This window comes from Anneissia japonica, unplaced genomic scaffold, assembly GCF_011630105.1.
Source record: "Anneissia japonica isolate Jap-2015-1 unplaced genomic scaffold, ASM1163010v1 scaffold2756_len2360902_cov194, whole genome shotgun sequence".
NCBI classification, from domain to species: Eukaryota; Metazoa; Echinodermata; class Crinoidea; order Comatulida; family Comatulidae; genus Anneissia; species Anneissia japonica.
The window spans coordinates 169,189-188,305 of NW_022719050.1; the positions used below are offsets into that span (position 1 = coordinate 169,189).

At 35.3% G+C, this 19,117-nt stretch overlaps 4 protein-coding genes across 7 annotated transcripts; 2 read left to right on the forward strand and 2 right to left on the reverse strand.

Moving 5' to 3' along the window:
• Positions 1–678: 678 nt before the first annotated feature.
• On the forward strand, positions 679–2,466 carry LOC117110758 (piggyBac transposable element-derived protein 4-like). Its single transcript, XM_033253555.1, has one exon. The coding sequence runs from the start codon at positions 679–681 to the stop codon at positions 2,464–2,466; it is 1,788 nt and encodes a 595-aa protein (XP_033109446.1).
• A 742-nt stretch (positions 2,467–3,208) lies between these two features.
• LOC117110822 (adenosine deaminase-like protein) lies at positions 3,209–9,974 on the reverse strand. Of its 4 annotated transcripts, none has more exons than XM_033253652.1 (9): positions 9,839–9,974; positions 8,967–9,112; positions 8,653–8,801; positions 7,917–7,998; positions 7,651–7,777; positions 7,466–7,546; positions 6,542–6,680; positions 5,014–5,114; positions 3,209–4,421 (listed from the first exon to the last, which is right to left on the reverse strand). In XM_033253652.1, the coding sequence occupies exons 1-9, from the start codon at positions 9,893–9,895 to the stop codon at positions 4,224–4,226; spliced, it is 1,080 nt and encodes a 359-aa protein (XP_033109543.1). In that variant the 5' UTR covers positions 9,896–9,974; the 3' UTR covers positions 3,209–4,223. The 4 variants fall into 4 exon arrangements, with proteins under 4 accessions (XP_033109543.1, XP_033109541.1, XP_033109542.1 ...); XM_033253650.1 differs by lacking the exon at positions 9,839–9,974 and adding an exon at positions 9,706–9,831; XM_033253651.1 differs by lacking the exon at positions 9,839–9,974 and adding an exon at positions 9,383–9,593.
• LOC117110823 (peroxisomal membrane protein 11B-like) lies at positions 9,868–14,625 on the forward strand. The gene is made up of 3 exons (XM_033253655.1): positions 9,868–10,005; positions 10,879–10,994; positions 13,424–14,625. Exons 1-3 carry the CDS (start codon positions 9,941–9,943, stop codon positions 13,996–13,998), a joined length of 756 nt encoding a protein of 251 aa, XP_033109546.1. The 5' UTR covers positions 9,868–9,940; the 3' UTR covers positions 13,999–14,625.
• A 1,271-nt stretch (positions 14,626–15,896) lies between these two features.
• Positions 15,897–19,116, reverse strand: LOC117110824 (39S ribosomal protein L54, mitochondrial-like). The gene is made up of 2 exons (XM_033253656.1): positions 18,943–19,116; positions 15,897–17,033 (listed from the first exon to the last, which is right to left on the reverse strand). Exons 1-2 carry the CDS (start codon positions 19,046–19,048, stop codon positions 16,759–16,761), a joined length of 381 nt encoding a protein of 126 aa, XP_033109547.1. The 5' UTR covers positions 19,049–19,116; the 3' UTR covers positions 15,897–16,758.
• Position 19,117: the final 1 nt, after the last annotated feature.

A 19,117-nucleotide genomic window follows, 5' to 3' on the forward strand; every position in this document is an offset into this window, starting at 1 on the left:
ATGCCTATGATCATAACGTTCCTATTTGTGTTTTAGTCCCAAATTTTTGTGCTGTTGTTGTTTTGCTGTGAAATTATTAAGAAAAATTGAATTATGTGTTCTTGATTTTTTTATTCATTTATTTTATTTAGTTTAATTTTGATGCCAAAATTGGAGTTCCATACAATATCGCCTAAAGTCAAGTGGCGCAGTGCAGAAGTCAAGTAGCACAGTGCAAAATTCAAGTAGCAGCACACGCATTTGGATTTGCACTGCGGCACTTTCGTTTTGCACTGCGATTGTTGTTTTTCCTTTTCGCGATATCACGCCAAAAGGACAAATTACAATCGCAGTGCAAAATCAAGTGGCACAGTGCAAAACTAAAGTGGCGCAGTGCAAAATTCAAGTAGCAGCACACGCATTTGGATTTGCACAGCGCCACTATCGTTTTGCACAGCGCCACTTTCGTTTTGCACTGCGCCACTTTAGTTTTGTACTGTGCCACTTTAGTTTTGCACTGTGCCACTTGACTTTTGCACTGTGCCACTTGTAATTTGTCCTTTTGGCGTTCCATATTGGCGTTCCATACGTTTCTGCTGAAGCTGCAGCGCGGGGGACCGTCGAGATTGGTCCAGTGAAGGGCAGCCCAGAACACGGTATCAAAGAACTTCGGTATCTAAGGCTAGGCCCCGATTAGTAATGGCCAGTAATCATAATGTATGCACTGGATATGTTGATGCTTTCAAGGCTTTTCTCGATGATGAAAACATAGGCCTAGGCCTAGATGATGAGGAGGACTTTGGAGGGAATTTTTATGAGTTGTTAAATGATGAGGACAAGCTAACCCAGGATGATAGCGATGGAAGTGGGAGTGACGATGAAGTGCCTAGGCCTAGCAGTACTACTACTACCACCACCAGGGGAAGGCGTAACAGTAGAAGGTTGGCATGGAAAGAGCAGGCGTATGATGATGCTTGGTTGGGGAAATTTAGCCCACGAACCGGGCCACTTGTACACGATGTTGAATCTTCTTTTTATGATATTTTTCATTATTTTTTGGATGATGAAATTCTAGAATATGTCACCGAGGAGACCAACAAATATGTTGCACAGCAAATGTGCCTACTAGAACAAATGCCTGAGCATTCAGGTTTAAAAGATTGGCGTGACACAAACGTAGGTGAATTAAAAGCGTTTATTGCTATACTTCTAGGTATTGGAATGGATAAGCGTGGTAGTTATGACGCATACTGGTCCAGTAACTGGTTCTTAGAGCGACCTGGATTAAAATCTGTGATGTCCAAAAACAGATTTTTGATGCTCTTCAGATTCCTGCACTTTGGAAAAAGGGATAATGTTTTACCAAGGGATAACCCAAATTTTGACCCGCTTTTGAAGATCCGCCACTTCATGGAACACATAATAAGCAAATTTCAAACAGCATTTTACCCATCAAGAGAAGTGTTTGTGAATAAACGCATAATTCCTTTCGAGGGTTGGACTGGATTTTCGTCCATGCACCATTCAAAGAAGAGCCATAAAACAAGAATGATGGCATTGACATTGGTTGATGCAAACACAGGATATATATTCAACTCATGTATATGTAGTGGGATAGCGCTAAACAATTCCACACAGGAGGTTGTTACTTCATTGTGTCGTCCCTTGTTTGGAAATCGACACCATGTCTATATGGATAACTATTTTACGTCCCCTGCTTTATTTTCTGTCTTGGCAGCCAACAATTTAGGTGCTTGTGGGACACTTAAAACAAACAGAATCGGAGTCCCAGAAGCAATAAAGGATGCAAATCCTCAAGAAGGTAAACCAGCAGTGACGGAGAGGGACGGTAACTTGTTGTTTTTGGCATGGAAGGATAAAAGACAAGAGAGTTTCGTCCTTACCACAATACACAATTCTTCAACATTTATGAAAGTAAAGAATGCACCCAACGGCAAGCGAGAGATTACAAAACCATGCGCAATTGAATTGTACACCCAGTACGTGGGAGGTGTCGATCGTGTAGACAGATTAAGATGGACCTATCTCCACATTCATAAATCTTTGAAATGGTGGAAAAAGCTTTTTTTGTACCTACTGGAGACATGCTTTGTGAATGCATTAATTGTATACAGATATTTACATCCCAATAAAAAAACACTGTCGTATATATTACGTCTTGAACTAATAGATTGCTTACTGGAAGGCTATACACGCACCAACAGCAGGTTGGGCAGCAAATGGTCTACTCCACCAAAGCGACTGACTGAGCGGCATTTTCCGTCAATCAACATGGACAAAACAAAAGGAGGGAAGCAAAGCAAGCCAGATTGTGTTGTCTGCTCCAACAGAGATATAAAACGGCATCAAACGCAATATAAATGTAGTGAGTGTCAGTTACCAATGTGTGCCGCTCCATGTTTTATGCGATTTCATACACTGTCTGATTACAAAGTAAACTGTTCATGGGAATATCACAACTCATAAATAAATGTACATACACTTTAAACTTTTTAAAGAAATCACTATTTAGGGGACAATTGCCAAATATTGAAAATGAAATTTTCTTCTTTTAAGGGGTTTTCAAAGACAATACTGTACAATGATGACATGCAGTACTGTATGTAGGTTCTTTACAATTTATGGTTTAATTTGACTTGCGTATCTGGTGATATTTTGCAAACCTTTTACAGTATTAATATTCTATGTTCAATTTTATGCGCTAAAATCAATAATATATTATGATGAGCAGATTGTCGCTACACGCATGCCATACACACGCGTTGCAGCTAGGCAATCAGAATAGTTCCTGTGCTTTGCTTACAAAAACATACTTTCCAAACATTTTTCTTGATCTAGCATCGATTTTGTAAAATATAATGTTGAGTAAATAAAATATAATTTACTACCATAGCTATGTGTATAAAAGTACAATTTGTTTACAAGATTTTCTTCTATGATGCAAGACAAAAATGCATGACAGAGCAGCAAGCTCGGCTGTTGGCTAAACTAGAGGTAGTGACTGTGTACTGAACTGTGGAGATCTTATGTTTCATCTGTGCTGATATTTAAGTTTCAAAAGCTCACCGTCTGGTCCTGTGAGCAAAATGGCCCATCTGCATGTTAAAGAACACATTACACTCTTCAGTTTTTTTGTATAATACAAGATATACAGTACAAACCTTATGCACATTTATTATTTCATAATTTTAGAAAATTTTATTCAAATGTATACAATACCATGACCCTGCCAACCAACAACAGTAACTGTAAATATACAGTATGATTATTATTTACTGGTAATGCAATTAAAAATCAGCAATTCCATAAACGAGTACAGTATTTCCAAACAAAAAATTGGCAGTAAATGTGGCCACTGGCATCGAGCCAGTACTCTGGGACCAAAAAATAAACTGCATATTACTTAAAATGTTTCTATCTTTTCTACAGATAATACAGTATAGGAAATTAGGCACTTAAATACCCAAGCTGCAATTGCTTTAGGGCCCCAGATACTAGTCATCGGGACTCTAGCAGCTATGCTGTCCAGGTTGCATGTGGCCGCTGCCTACAATTATCAATGTTGTGAAAAGTGGCATATCCAGGGGGTGCACACAACCCTCTAAAAATACTTGCAACCCCTCCTTAAAAAAAAATCATGCTCAAGTAATTAAAAATATTTCGCCTCACCTACTGTAATTATTAAGCCCCGTTTTCCCCCCCCCCCATTTCAAGATCCTAAATACGCCTCTAGTTGTGACAGTCTTGTGCATGCTAGTACCCTGTATAGTTGAGGCATGCTATCTCGAAACAAGCATCTACGGCCAGGATAAAAAACTGAATTTTTAATACTGTACAAACAATAGTTGCCGAACATAATGTATTCTGTCATTTTAAAGTAATTTTTTACCAATTCACTTGAAAACCAGCAACAACAATGGTAATTTGTCATCAATCTCTGGTTTAATCTCTCTGTTTCCATTTATGAATTTTGCAGTGGCAGATCCAGGAATTTAAAATAAAGGGAGCCCAGGGAGCAACTTTCACAGATAGAGGGTCTAGACCACCTCAGTCCCACCATTGTTGGGGCTGAGATAAGAAAATGTATGATTATGGCACCCTCTAGATAGGCAGAAATGGCACTTTCAGACATAAATTTGAAAATATTTATTTATTTTTTTTTTTTAATTTTGAAAAATTTAGGGGGGAAGTGGATATTACTTTATAGATATTATGCACAGACATCATTTTTGGAGATCCAAAAAGTTTTTTGAAGTCTCCCATTGACTTCTTAACTCATCCTTTATCTTGTCATTTTCAAATATACAGTCTATACTATTAAATGATATGTCATACAGCTGCTGTTTAGTGAAATGAAAGGTGTTCGACACGATAATGTATTCTGCAGATGAAGAGGTTAACATCAATCCCTTGTCATCAGTCTGAAAAACAAAGTGCAACAATGTGTATCAGTGAATCAATCAACCAATCATTCATTCATTCCATGAATCTCTCATTTATTCATTCACTTAATTATTTAATCACACATTTAATCACAGGTATTAACTCTGTATATTCCTGAGGTTCAATCAATAAATCATACATTTAACGAATGCATTAATAAATCAAATAATCAACTATTAGTTATTTACTTGTTATATTTAGTATTTATATAGCACCTTTCCTTTTAGATTACAAAAGTGCTCTGTTTTCCATGGGTTCACACATGCTTAAGTGTTAGCAGGCAACCCCACCAGATACTCATTTATACTCCTGGGTGGAGAGAAGCAATGCAGATATAGTGCCTTGCGCAAGGACACAAGCGAAATGCACAGCGAGGGATTGAAACCCCAACCTCGACGTTGGAAAACCAAACCATTCCCACTGCGTCCAGTTGCTTCCACAAAACTAATTTTTAAGTAGCTACAGCTACTATGTTTAAATCTGAAGTTTTCCATAGTACCTGTAATACATTTCTGCAGATATATATTTCTTTATTATTCACTTGTTTATTTACAATATCAACATACTCACACAAACTATGCAGGGATGTTTTTTGTCGTACCAATACTTAAAGTGATGTTTGTCAAAAGAGGGAACAGTTCGACCTAGAACATTGGAAGTCAAACATGTTTCTGAAAAAGAAATAATGAATAGAAAATTATTACAATTAAAAAAACGTGCTTGTTATAGTATATCTTTCGATTTATAATGTTGAAAAAAATACTGTCGAAGCTACATGAAAGAAATTCAGATACTGTATGACCCGACTTTCTGTAAGAGATCAAGAAAAAAATGAAAATTGGACAAAGTTAAAAATTCTGTTACTTTGGTGGAAATTCAACTGATGTGACTAGGGCCTACCAATGCAAATCTTGCTATAAATTCACATAGGCCAGGCCCACTGCTTTCTGTCTGTTTATAGACTAGAAAACAGCTGAAAAAACTTTCAAAATTTGGGTACCATTGAAAATGTATTGTGTTAGTTGAGTGAATAAGATGGGTCTAATAGGGTGATGACTTTATAAGTACAAAAAAAAAAACCGCCTAAAACCACCGACGAGTGCTTTGTTGGCCATGTTTTTCATGAGTTGTTTACATCTGATAAAAACTACAGCATCGCATCGGTGCTGAACCACAATGCTTCGGTCTATGATATACCTAGCCAGACCGCAAAATATACACTACCGTTAATGAGGCTGGTGATATTAAACTACAGTACTAACCATGCTGCTAAGCCGCAGTACAATATGATAGTATTTGATAATTTAAATATACCGTAAAACCTCGAATTGAAGCCCTGGGCTTCTCTTTTTTGGTGAACATTTGATGGGCTTCTCTTCAAGATGGGCTTCTTTTCAAGATAGGCTTCTTTTCAAGGCTACTTTTGCAAAGTAAAGGGGGGGGGGAGGGAGATTCTTTTCAAAATGAGTGCTGTAAATTTTGTTAATTTGTACTATAAAACAACAAATACGGCCACTGTAACTTCAATCTGCATCTTGGATATTATTTAACTGACATAGTACTGTAAATCATCACCTAAACTACTGTATAAACCAAGCTTGTTTTTAATTTATTTTGTTTTTTTGAAATTTATGTATAGTGTATATACTGTGCTATCTTGAAAAGAAGCCCATGGGATTCTTTTTGAGATGTGCTTCATTTTGAGGTTAATTTTGCAAACTAAAGAGGGGGCTTCAATTCAAAATGGGCTTCATCTCGAGATAAGGCCCACTGGGCTTTAATTCAAGGTTTTACAGTACTGTATTTTAATGTGTGTTTGCATCAGGAAAATATCATAAGAGTGATGTTTTGGCCTACATGATGTAGTTATCATACCGAGTGGGAATCAAACCCACGACCTCCACAGCCTTAAATATACTTTCGTATTTATAGTAAGATAATAATAGTGGGAAACGATGTGAACCACACATGTTAAAAAATGAAAAATAACAGCCAATTAGCGAACTATTTTCCATTGGTGATTACCGCGGGAAAAAACCACATCAGCAGCACTATAACGTTATGTGTATTTTATATAATAATGAAAAATTACACCAACCTATAGGAATATTGTACTTTTGTGTCATGTCTACCAAGTCTTGTCTTCCACCTACTTCTGGATGAAGGAAGGTTCCATGACCAATCCGATCTGGTGGGATGGATAATAACAAAGCACTTTCTTCTACATGGTTTGTTCTCTGTTACGAAAGGTAAAACATTTTTTTAATACACAAATTTCAAGTAAATTTCAAAAAAGATTTTAGGATTGTTTTTGGGGGTATTTTGCATGGGACAATTTATCTTTAATAAATTGGGCAGTAGGTATAGTAGAAGAGCAGGGGTCCCAAGTTGTGAAAGTCAAATTCCTGGAGAATTTGTCATGCAGGACAGCCAGTAGCTTTGCAACACATGCACTAGCTAAAACGCATGTACAAGGACACACTTGTACACATTTTTTGCCATGTTCATTATAAAAACAAAGAGGCTTGGGCAAGTTTAGGTTACTGTTAATACCTGCCTAGAATGTTCAATAAATCTTACAGGTATGTCACCATACTTAATACACAAGAATAGGAAAATTGAGCTAAGCATAAGCCCTAAATCTCTTAAAATCCTGGAGAAATTCAAATTCTGGGAGAAAATATGGAATTTCCGGGAGACTGGAAGATGAACCAAAAGTACTGGAGACTCCAGGGCAATCCGGGAGACTCTGAAAGAGTGACAAAATAATATGCAGTGAACCATGGAGATTCTACAAAAACACAGGTTACATTGTACAGCCTTTTGTAAACGGACCCAAGTGCATAGTAAACAATTGGTGGGATTGTTCTCTATTTTTCAAATACTTAATAAACATATTATTGTAATTGTTCTTTTCATATGAACATTACTACCAATAAAATAGAACTGTCCATCGCAATGTTGCGCATTATCTTTTTTTTGCCTGAAATTGAGTTAATTGATATATCATTATCCTACTCACCTCAGCAATGTGAAGAGCAAGTTTAAGCCCTGCGTTTTTAGCTTCTTTTAAAACAGGAACAAAATCATTCATATCACCAACCTTAAAAATACATTTGACAAAGTCAACTTCTAAAATCATTTCAATAGTAATAATAATAATAATAATAATAATAATAATACTGTAATATCAATTTGGTCTCTTACATTTGGATTACCGCTCAAGTCAACACCAATTACGATCCCTTTGCTCGATTCCTTGAATTGTTTGGCTAATTGTACAGTTTCCATGGCAACATTCACACCTCTACTTCTGTCAACTGACAAAAGAAACCTTTTTAATTTGTAAAAAAAGAAAAAAAAGAATGTTAGAGATTAATAGCAGCTCGAAAATATGGCCTGTTATCTCCCACCCTCCATTTTTTTTAAAAGCTGAATTTATCCAAAGCTTCATTATTCTGCAATAAACTCACCTTACGATGATTTTTACATTTTCTTGCATACATTTCTCAATTGCCTGCAAGACAGCCTCTACATACGATTGTTTTGTCATTCCTGAAAGCATACAACAACCATCATCAGTTGAGAATTATTGTCAATAACAGCAGCATACTAAAAAAACACTGTCGTTGTAGTAGAAGTGATTTGTTGCAGCGAGGTTGATTTGGTTTCCCAATCTTGAGGCTGTGGTTTCAATCCCTTGCTGTGCATTTCACTTGTGTCCTTGTGCAAGGCTCTTTCATTGCTTTTCTCCACCCAGGAGTACAAATAGGTACCTGGTAAGGTTAAATGCCAAAATGTGCTGATGTAGGTGCTGCAACGTTATGGAATTCTGCAACGTTATGGAATTCTCCCCCAGGGAGCTCGAGTTTGTTTTCCATATGCGTTTAATCCAATGACCAGGGTAATGATAATGTGAAGCACATAGGAGGCACAACATAATGTATATAAGTCTACCATTATTATTTATTGATTCGTGTCAGCTGACAACAAAAGCCCAGCTTTAGCCTCATTCATACTCATCACAAACATTTAAATGTTTTTCTATTTGATCATTTGATTTCCATTTGTATTTTGATGTTTTATGTTTTTGATGTATTTGCATATATGATGTGTCAAATGTTTATTATATATTTTATCTCTCCATTTTGGAGGTTTTTAGATATAAATTGAAATTGAATCCAATAATCACAGAATTTGAAAACTAACCTGTACTTGGCACATCCCTCGGGGTACTCCGCAACTCTAAGTAACGCACATTATCATTGGCAAACTCTTTGATTACATCATATGTTACCATGGAAACAGTATCAGTGTCTGTCACAAGTTGGTGCATTATTTTAAACATCTCAAAAGTCCTATAAAACAAACACAATATATTTAATTTCTTTTATTCTGAGCCTAGCACCTGCCAATTGTAAATATATATCACTACCTTATATTGTCACTTTCACTAAACAAAATACATAAGAAATGAAAAATATCAAAGTGAAATATAGACTTAAATAAATGAGATTAATTACTCATCCAAGTTTTTCTTCTCCCCCTTCTTTACTGAATGAATCCACTTGTTTAACTTTAGCATGTCCACTCCGACAAGATCTTTGTTATGAATAATTTTTTCCATCGTCTCAGCACTTATTGAGCCATTTACATGAGCATGCAGCTCCTAAAAATGTGAAACACATGATTAAAGTAATTTTTTCCTACACACAGATGACGTAATTGTAAAGAAACAACAATTCATTAGTATTACTATACTTCTACTTTTGCCTTTTGGGATTTTTTTTCCACAATTTCAGTGGAAAATAATATTTATTAGTTATCTTGCAGCCTATACCTATGTTATAGGCCTGGCCCTAGGCCTACCTATTTGTATAACTATAATAATATTATGCGGAAAGTTTAAGTTATAGCCATCCATGCTGCCAAGTGTCACCTCAATTGAAAATTTCCAGACACACATGCACACAGTGTTAACCAGGCAAGTCATATTCATTGTTGATGCATAGAGAAAATAGGATGTAATTGTTTCTCCCTGGAAAGCCTAGGCCGCTAGGCTGAGCGAGGACTGTGTCTGTACACACAGGCCCCAGCTCTCCCAGTTATGTAGGCCATAATAATACTCCAGCCTAGCCTCTCTATTCTAGTTTAGTTTAGCAGGCGCTAGGCCTGGCCCTCTTTACGCCCTAAATTCAGCCAGCCAGAATAAATCATAAATGACCAACTGCAAACTATGAACGAGTATAACAATTTACTAACAATCTTTGGTAAAATTTTGCAGAACTCTTCCATTTCGAAGCTGACATTCGACCACATGGATGGATACATGGATGTGTCTGGTTATATTGTGGTCACGTCTTTGGCTTTTGATTTGACCAAGTTTTTGACTTACCCAAGTTCCAACTATAGAGGGCGCAGTATCGAATCGGCTCCATGAAAAAAAAACCATCCAGTGACTCCGCTAACTCAATCGTGAAAGAAAAGTAAGAACGACATGGATGTAGCAACACACGTTGTGAAATTTGGTGGGCAGACGAATGGAAGAGACAAGTTATTTAGGTAAATATAGGTTGGTTGGTATACCCTTAAAAAATACCTACGCCCTAGAGAAAATTTAGGCTAAGCAGAAGCTATGTCAGCATGAATTTTCTTTAGTTTATTTTTTAGGCCTAGGGCAGGCTATGTACTCTGTTGACGTTGACTCAAGCGGGCAGCGTACACGAGTCAGACAGTACCAGTAAAGTAGGCGTGTCCCAGTTTATTCACAATCCATTCAGATATTCCCATTGTAGTAGGGCTACCAGCAGTAAATTAGTAGGGCATATAACAAGTACTGGTACGGGCATTTATATTGCGCCTTTTCCTTTCGCTTATAAAGTGCACGCCAAATCTCCAAGCTGAGGGAAAAATTCAAGGCAGGATGGCCCACTAAAACAGAAATCACAAGCGCCACAATTGTATATAATAATTAGCCGCTGCCTGCTAGTGCTTCTGCTGCTAATTTGCTGGTGAGATTATCATTTATATTCAGGGTTTTTTTTAACTTATGCTTCTTAAATGAGCAGTTCAATGTTTTAATTGAGTTTTTCCATACTGTAAACTTTAATTGCACAAATGATACCTCAAAACCAGCTCAAATTTGCACAGAAATCGCTAGAAAAACAGGTGCGCAGATTACTGCATAATACATTGTTTATATATTAAGTTTAGTTCAAAGCCTAATTTTTGGCAAAATCTGTGCAGGAAATTGGCCCTTATTTTTTTTTACATACTCGATTTCTAGGCCAATTTTTGCGTGGAGGATATATTCCCTGCATAGTCCTTACTAGGCCTATACATTCTGGGAGTTTTTGGGGTGTTTTTACATAGTAAGTCCTTGGTATGTATACAGTAAATATGTTTTTAATAAAGTTCTTTGTTTGTTAATTACAGGACCGTCCAGTATTCTAGTAAATTAGTTTGGTGGGGCTTGGAGAACAGCATTGGAACTCAAGAAACAATTACCAAACTCAAAAACCTAGAAAAGGCATTAAGTACCACGAGAAAGTGTAAGTTTTTCAAATGTACAGTGTATTAAAAACAATTTTTCATTGAATGCACCTGTTAGATCTTATATTATAAAAATTTTAAAGAGTGATCTTATACTTTAAGCAATATTAATAATAATAATATCTCTGGTTGAGAAGTAAACAGAATTATTTCCTTGCCAGAGACTTCAAGGGTCATCCCTAGTACTTCTTTGCAGTGGGAAATACATCTTGTAACACTACGGCCAACACCTATTAAGGGGACATCCCTATTAAAAGGACGGGGAAACTTTCCGAGTGGATTTATTTTTCTTTGTTTTTTTTGTACTTTTATAGGATTCTAATTTATAGCATAACACACACCCTTAATTCTAATGTGTTACTCAATTTATTCTACTGTACATCCATCCGATAGAAAGCTCAATATTTTAAAAAAAAAAGAATATTTGGTCAATAATATTGCATTATGATATAATATATAGAAATATTATTTTAATTTCATATCTGTTGATTTCATTTTATATGAACTGTATTTGCATTGCAAATTATTGCTATGAATTAATTCTAATTCTACTGTAACTGATTCTTATGTCTTTAAAAAAAATTAATACAGAGTGTATCATTCTATGAAAACATGCCAAAAACCCCTATATTAAGGGGACAATTTTACAAAAAATGTGTCCTCTTAATAGGGGTACCCCTATTCTGGGACACTTTTTTTTAGTGCCGAAGATGTCCCCATAATATGGGTTCTACTGTATTTGATTTGTAGTAACACTGTTCTTAATTGTTGCTATAAAAATTATTGGGGAATAAATCAAATATAAAAAATGTAAATATATAATGTTTCAGGTATAAGATATTTTTCAGTGACAGCAATTTTGAGTGGGAAGAAGGGCCACTATCCACTGTTAAAAATCCAATTTATTCAGTGATCACCTTCCTAGCCCTTATAGTGATTTAAATTCTGGTTTTCACCCCTGCAGAAGTCTCCAATGACAAAGCAAATCTGATAAAAGCTATTCAATCACAGTGTAGATAAGACTGCTGTGCACATACTGAAGGTCATAAGGTCTAAATCAATAAAAGCATAATGGTAGGCAATCTCTGCATTAGCCAATCATGGGAGATGTATGAAGATTAGCAGCAGCTCAAATGAACTTATTTTTTTAAAGATTGTCCGAGAACAGAAAGAGAATAAAAATAAAATTGTGATTTCTTATTTAGCAGGTAGTTTCGCCAAAAACATCCAGATGGAGGAGAAAATAAAATTATATTGGTGAATGTAAACAATGGGATGGTTAAATGCTTTAAATTTATATAATTAGGAAGAAAATACATATCTCATTTTTGGAGATTTCAAGGCAGTGAAGGGCATAATGAAAATAAAGAAAAACTTTTATTTATTTCTGAAATTTCCATTTTTCGTGGTGGCAGGTATGCTAATAGTCCAAAAATAAAATTGTATTTTTATTCGAAATCATTATTGGCGGGCAACGGCTTCATAAACAAGTTATAAAAAAGGTCTGGCCTCAGTAATATTAAAAGTAAAATAATAAATATCAATGGAATAGAAGGCATAAAATATACTGTAATTATTTTTAAAATTGTTATATCATTTTATGCTTTATTAGCTCCAGATACTCCCTGCCCCTTCATAGCAAATTAGTTCCACTTAGTATGTTAAATACTGAAAAGTTACATTGGAATAGGGATTTAGTTCTGTATTTTGAAATTTTGTACCCTCCAGTTCTGCATTTTCAATTTTCACACCCCCACCCCACCCCTCAGGATGAAACCAGCCTACAGTATGCTTCATCCGGAATAGTTTAAATTTTTTTAAATACTTAAATTTCTTGAGATGTGACAGCATCTTTTTTCACTTCAAATAAAAATATGAACAGAATTATAATCTTTGATTCTTTGAGTGGTGTGCAAGCGTAAATCACCCATCAACCGATGCTACGACTTGGTTGCCCATCCAAATAATGTTATTGATTGCCAATCCCTAATATTGTGGTCTAAAAGCACAATCTGGGTCAAAGCCATGGAAACTCTTCCTGTGAAGACTAACAGGGATTTTTATTCTCACCAAGGCTCTAGGTAGCCCCTTGCTTCGGAACACCTGTCAGCAAATTTCTGGAGCCACATTGGTGGTGTGATTAGACTTGCCACAAGTCTCTAATTAATGGATTTTTCGTAGTACATTAGCGCATTTCGGAAAGCGCCACCAGCGTCCGTTTATGTTGAGAAACTTTTGATGAGAATTAGCCTAATCCCAGAAAAAGTATACTATGGAACGCCATTTGTGCCAAAATCGATTTATTCTTAAGCATTTCAACTGATGAGACAAAGATTAGGGAGTGGAACCCAGTCTAGTGGTGTGATGTTCAGTGAATTATTGTAAAATTAAAATCCTAATTCAATGTTTATTGCTTTTTCCCTTCCAGTGCTACGTTTTGGCAAGAGTTTTGACATGCTGCATGCTGCGTTAAGAACGATTCATCATCCAGATGTTTTTGTACGAGTGACAGTAACAATGTCAAAAATCAACCAAGCCTTTTACCTCCTGTTTGATCATTTACTATGGGCAGACAGAGTTGGTGTTTTCAAAACTGACAAGGATAAGTACAGCAAGATATCAGCAAAATTCTGGTTGGCAACAATCATTTTAAATTTATCGAGAGACTTTTACGAACTTGCAGTCTTGCTTGGTAAAACTGCATTGGAATATGAAAGGGGAAAGAAATCTGAAGATAGTTTGAGAGAGAATGGTAAAGTGTCTTCTTCAATGGGTGATGTTGCAGAATACCAAAATGATGTATTTATTATCTTTAGAAAATGCTTGAGGGAAAATGTGCAAGTAACATTAGATTTAGTGAAAAATTTGGCTGATCTGTTCCTTCCTACCTCTACTTTAGGTTATCTTAAGTTGTCTCCAGGAGTGCAAGGTTTATTTGGAATCATTGGCTCGCTGGTTGGCGTGCTCACTGTATGGGATGCAAGTTATAAACTTTCACCATAACTTGCATATGGGCTTGTACAGGTAATTTAATTTCAACCAGGATAATATGATCATTAATAATTAACAACATTCTACAATGTAGTTCTGTGCCTCATGGATTTATCAGCTATTTTTAACCAACTTTCTGGCAGTGGGATGATGGAGTGTGAAAGTGACAAGTGATATGAGGTGATTTATGATGACTTGAGCATAGCATTTTTGCTCAGAAAATGTTCATTGAGGGGTATGCAATTTCTTGGGTGTGCCTCACCCCTATGTTTATCACTCAATATGTGTTTGTTGGGGAAAACCCTCCATAAATACTACATCTAGTAATCAGCACATTTTCAATGGACCTCTTCCCCAATATGAGTAAAAACTATGCATATTGTGATTTCAGAAAGAAAAATATTTTATGCTCATTTTTTAAGTGACGATGAATTTTAAAAAGCCTATAAAAATGGTAATTAATGTTGTTAAAAGAAAAAAGTATCATTTATGTTTATATTTTTATAATTATTACATCTTATTAATGGCCTGTGAAATCAATGTTTTAAAGTACTGTACATTGTAATTTTGTATATCTTTAGGGATTAATACAAGTCTTTACAAATGAAATAAAGTACAGTGTTTTCTTGTGATTTGATATTCAAATGTTTTTGTATCTCTTCTTAAATTAATACATTATTATACATTATATGAAAAAGGAGCTATTGATTATTAAAAGCAATATTAATTAGATATATAGTACTGAATATTTGAACTAATTATGTAATTATTTCTTAATGTTTACTTTACAGTATTAATTAGTAAAAATGTTTATACAGTAGTGATTGATATATATATATATATATATATTTTCAATTTATAAATAGCAGGTCACTTTACAAGACAATCACTAGTTTGTCTTGGGCTTTAACCATCCATTATTTCTACAAGAGTACAAAACATACGCTAAAAGTAGAAGGTTGGGGGAAGGGGTAACATTATCTGTACTATGTTAAAAAAAATATCTCGAAATCTTTCATGGGAAGGGAGGGGCAGGCCTGGAAAAGAAATTGTGCCTCAGACAATGAAAATTTACTTGATAAAATGGCTCCAGCATCAAATGTCATCGGTACACTACATAGCCCAACAGTTTATTCCCCCCCCCCCCCAAAAATGATGCCTCCGACCACTGGTCGCGCACCAGTTCCAGCCCTGGGGAGGGATCACTCTACAATGATGGAAAGAACGAATGAGCCCTAAAGTGTATCAATCATTTATTAAAATTAAATATTTTTCTGTGATGGTCAGAAACTGTCACCTCATTGTCTGTCAATGTAATGTTGGAATTATAAAAAATGCATATAAAACAAATCAGATCTATAGTTGTCTTCTCTTATTGATCATGTACTTTGTACCAGCTTTTATTATACACCATGAAGAAAATATTTTCTCCATGATTATACTTGTTCTCTTGGAACAAGTAAATTCTTTCATGCTAGATTATTAATGACCTGCTCTCACATTATATTTTTGTTTATTTTCATTGTATGCATATGTAAGGCGAGACGACTTATTCCTTGTTTCATGTACTTATTTTCTTGAAAGATCATTGGGGGAGGGCGGAATAAAATTTAAAATTTATTGGTGAATGCTGTAAAATTTATATAATTGGGAAGAAATATACATATCAAATCTTTGAAGATTTCAAGGCAGCAGAGGGCGTAATAAAAAACTTTTTTTTTTTTTAATGAAATTTCCACTTTTTCGTGGTGGCGGGTGTGCTAATTGGCAAAAAATAAAATTTTATTTTTATTTCGAAATCATCAATATTAGCAGTCGATGACGTATAAAAAAAACCATCGCCTAATGACAATTGAATTAAATGATTTTCTATAATCTCTTTTTTTTGGTTACTTTCACTGTTATATGTATCAATGATGAATTTGTTACCCTTATTTATTTTGTTTTGTTGATTGATGGCAATGATGATGATCTTTCTTTTATATAAATTCAACACATTTTAAGTTCCATCGTGTAATGTTTTATATAATTTATTGAAATACTGTATCTGTATTTAGCTTATATAAGAAGACGTGATTTACTTTCTTCCGTTCTCCAAATGTTACTTTGTAACTGTAAATGGGCTAGAGGCATAAAATACAAATACATGTCCTAGACCACAGGGGTCTAGAAACGAACAAACGATAAGCTCCTTAGAATAATATTGTTCAAATTAAAATGATAAATGATTACATCAATATTGTGGAAATTGTTTTCAGTTTAACTACAGTACATTACAGTACCATTAGCAAGTATTTGACATATACACAGCAAGCCACAGGTGTCTCCCGGAAATAGGGACATCCCCCCCCCCCCCAACCATCCCGCAAGCAAGCATCTTTCAAAAGATAACCCATCTCCCACAAATGTATACTGTTTTTACCACTTTGTGTGTCTTAGGAATCAAGTGCTGATGGTTGTGTTAAGAAAAATAATTTAACCACTTCTCCCAAAAGTAACTTCTTCCAACTTGGAACCGCTGAAATCTCCATGTACACAATTTAATCAAAACTTAATTCATTTATGCATATCATCTTTCAACTCTTCCTATAAACTTGTCAATCCATCAGTCTCAATATAAATAACAGGTATCCAGTACAAATGTTATTGATGTACTGTAGAAGAAAATGAACTTCTGTTGGCAACTGTACTGCTACTCAACCAGGTAATACTGCAGTCTTAATTTCTCTTCTTCCTTTTCAACATAAAAAAATCAGTTCTATAAGAGGCCAGTTAGAATTTCTTGTTCTTTGAAAGAGCATTGTTTCTTTTAATATGCATTTTACGGATTTTCCTCCAGTACTTTCGAGTGTCTGGATCAAGTTCTTCCAATTTTTGTGGTGGCCCTATATGCAGGTCCCATAACCATTCTGGATATTCAGAGTCTGGTTTAAGTTCAACTTCAGGGCCCTCTTTCATATAATTTAATCCAACACAGTACTTAACAAGCTCCTGTGGGTCCTTTGCTTCATATACTACTGGTTCTGGTAACTTGGCTGCCGCTTTCCCTATCAGATGGGGCAAGAGTAGAGGATTAGTACAATATTTGATTTATAGAACAATCTATACTGTAAGTCAAACAATTCCTCTTGGAACCCCTGACATTAAAATATTCAACAAATCATTGTCTTAAAGGCTGAAATAGGATATTTATGTAACCTAATTAGAAGGTATGCAATTTTTTTTTTTTGGCAAGGTGTTTTCGGGATACAGTATGGCAAAAAACAATAAAAATAAAAGAAAATAGTGCCCTCAATTAGGCCAAAAATCCACAACTTTGCACTTTGCATTTCATTTTTTGTTATAACCAATGATATGAAAAATCCAACTACAGAGGGCAGCAGACACATTTTCTGGAACATCAGACATTACTAGTTCCAGCCAGCTAATGTTAAGGCGAGACTTTTTTCATTCCTTGTTTCGCATCCTTATTTTTTTGAAAGAATATCGGAGGAGGGTGGAATAAAATAAAAGTTAAATTTTGTTTTCTTATTTAGCAAATTGTTTTGCCAATATCATCAAGATGGAGGAGAAAATAAAACTAAAATTTTATTGGTGAATGTACAATAGGATGGTTAAATGCTTCAAATCTTCGCTCACATCACGAACTAACACAATCAAAGTAGATTGTGTTAGTTCGTGAAATAAAAAAAGCGCGTTTGTGTGGTAAAGAATACAAAATTGCTTGACAACCAATACGCGCTCGTTTTGACGCGCTACTGTGATTTCACGAACTAACACAATCTACTTTGATTGTGTTAGTTTGTGATGTGAGCGACGCAATGTACACAATTAGGAAGAAATATACATATCTTATCTTTGGTGATTTCAATGCAGCAGAGGGCGTAACAAAATTAAAGAAAAATTTTTATTTTTTCCTGAAATTTCCACTTTTTCGTGGTGGCGGATGTGATAATTGGCCAAAGATAAATTTTAAAAAAATTGAAATCATCAATATTTGCAGTCAGCAGGTTCACTAAACAAGGTATAAAAAAAGTTTCGCCTAATAATAACAAAATGACCTTGACCCAAACAGTCCTTATATGAGGCCACTGGGACCCAAGAGGTTAATTAAAAAATGTATTGAAAATTAATATAGGTCTCTATTGTCATGAAGTACTGAGTGTGAATTTTTTGCCTAGTTTTCAAATTCCATGGATCAGTGTTAAGCAATACTGTATAAGATATATTAGTGAATTTTGCAGACAGTATAGTATTGAAACAAATCTGCTTTTAATATAATAAAGGGTAGTAAAATGCAGTACCGGGTAATCTATATATAATAAAGATGATATCTGAAATGTGTAGGCGTAATAATTATTAAATGTATCACAGGGCATATTTCATCTTTTAGAGCCATCAAAAGAAAGTTTATTGATTGCCATATTGTTTTGAACATTCATGCTAATTTTTCACAGTAATGTTAGCAGCCATGAATAAATTGCACTCAAATTGGCATATTAGCGCACCCACCACCACAAAAGAATGGATTTTTCAGAAAAGAAAAATAATGTTTTGCCCGCCGTTGCCTTAAAATTTCCAAAATAAGATCTAGGCCTATAAGACTATTAATGTATTTCTTTCTAAAGGCTTGGTTCTCACGAGAGTCCTAGTATCTGGATCGGGAGCTAACCGTTAGCGCTAACCGTTGTCAATTGTAGTCCCGCTAACATAGTTAGCCCAGACTAAACTAGGCCAGGCAGGACTGGCCTGCGACTACTAGGCCGAATTAGTACTTTGTAGGGCGGCCAAGCAAGGCCATCAGCAAGTACACCAAGCTAGGCCCAGTAGAAATAGGTAGGCCTACTTGGCAGGTCCCTCATCTATCTACTACTTAGGCTAGTGTAGGGCTAGGCCTACACTGGACCTTAAATTAGCATCAAGAAACAAATCAAATAATCATTTAGGATATATTACCTGCTTTTTTAGCGTATTTTGCGACATGATTCGTCCTTATATTCTGTAGGATTGAGTTTCTTACTAGTAACCCAATAACAGGCACGCGTTTCATGTAGGCTGCCATCTTTACTTCAGAACGAAGGGTTGTCTAAATAAACAGTGGCCGTGCACTGAGGCAGTGATTGTACAAGTT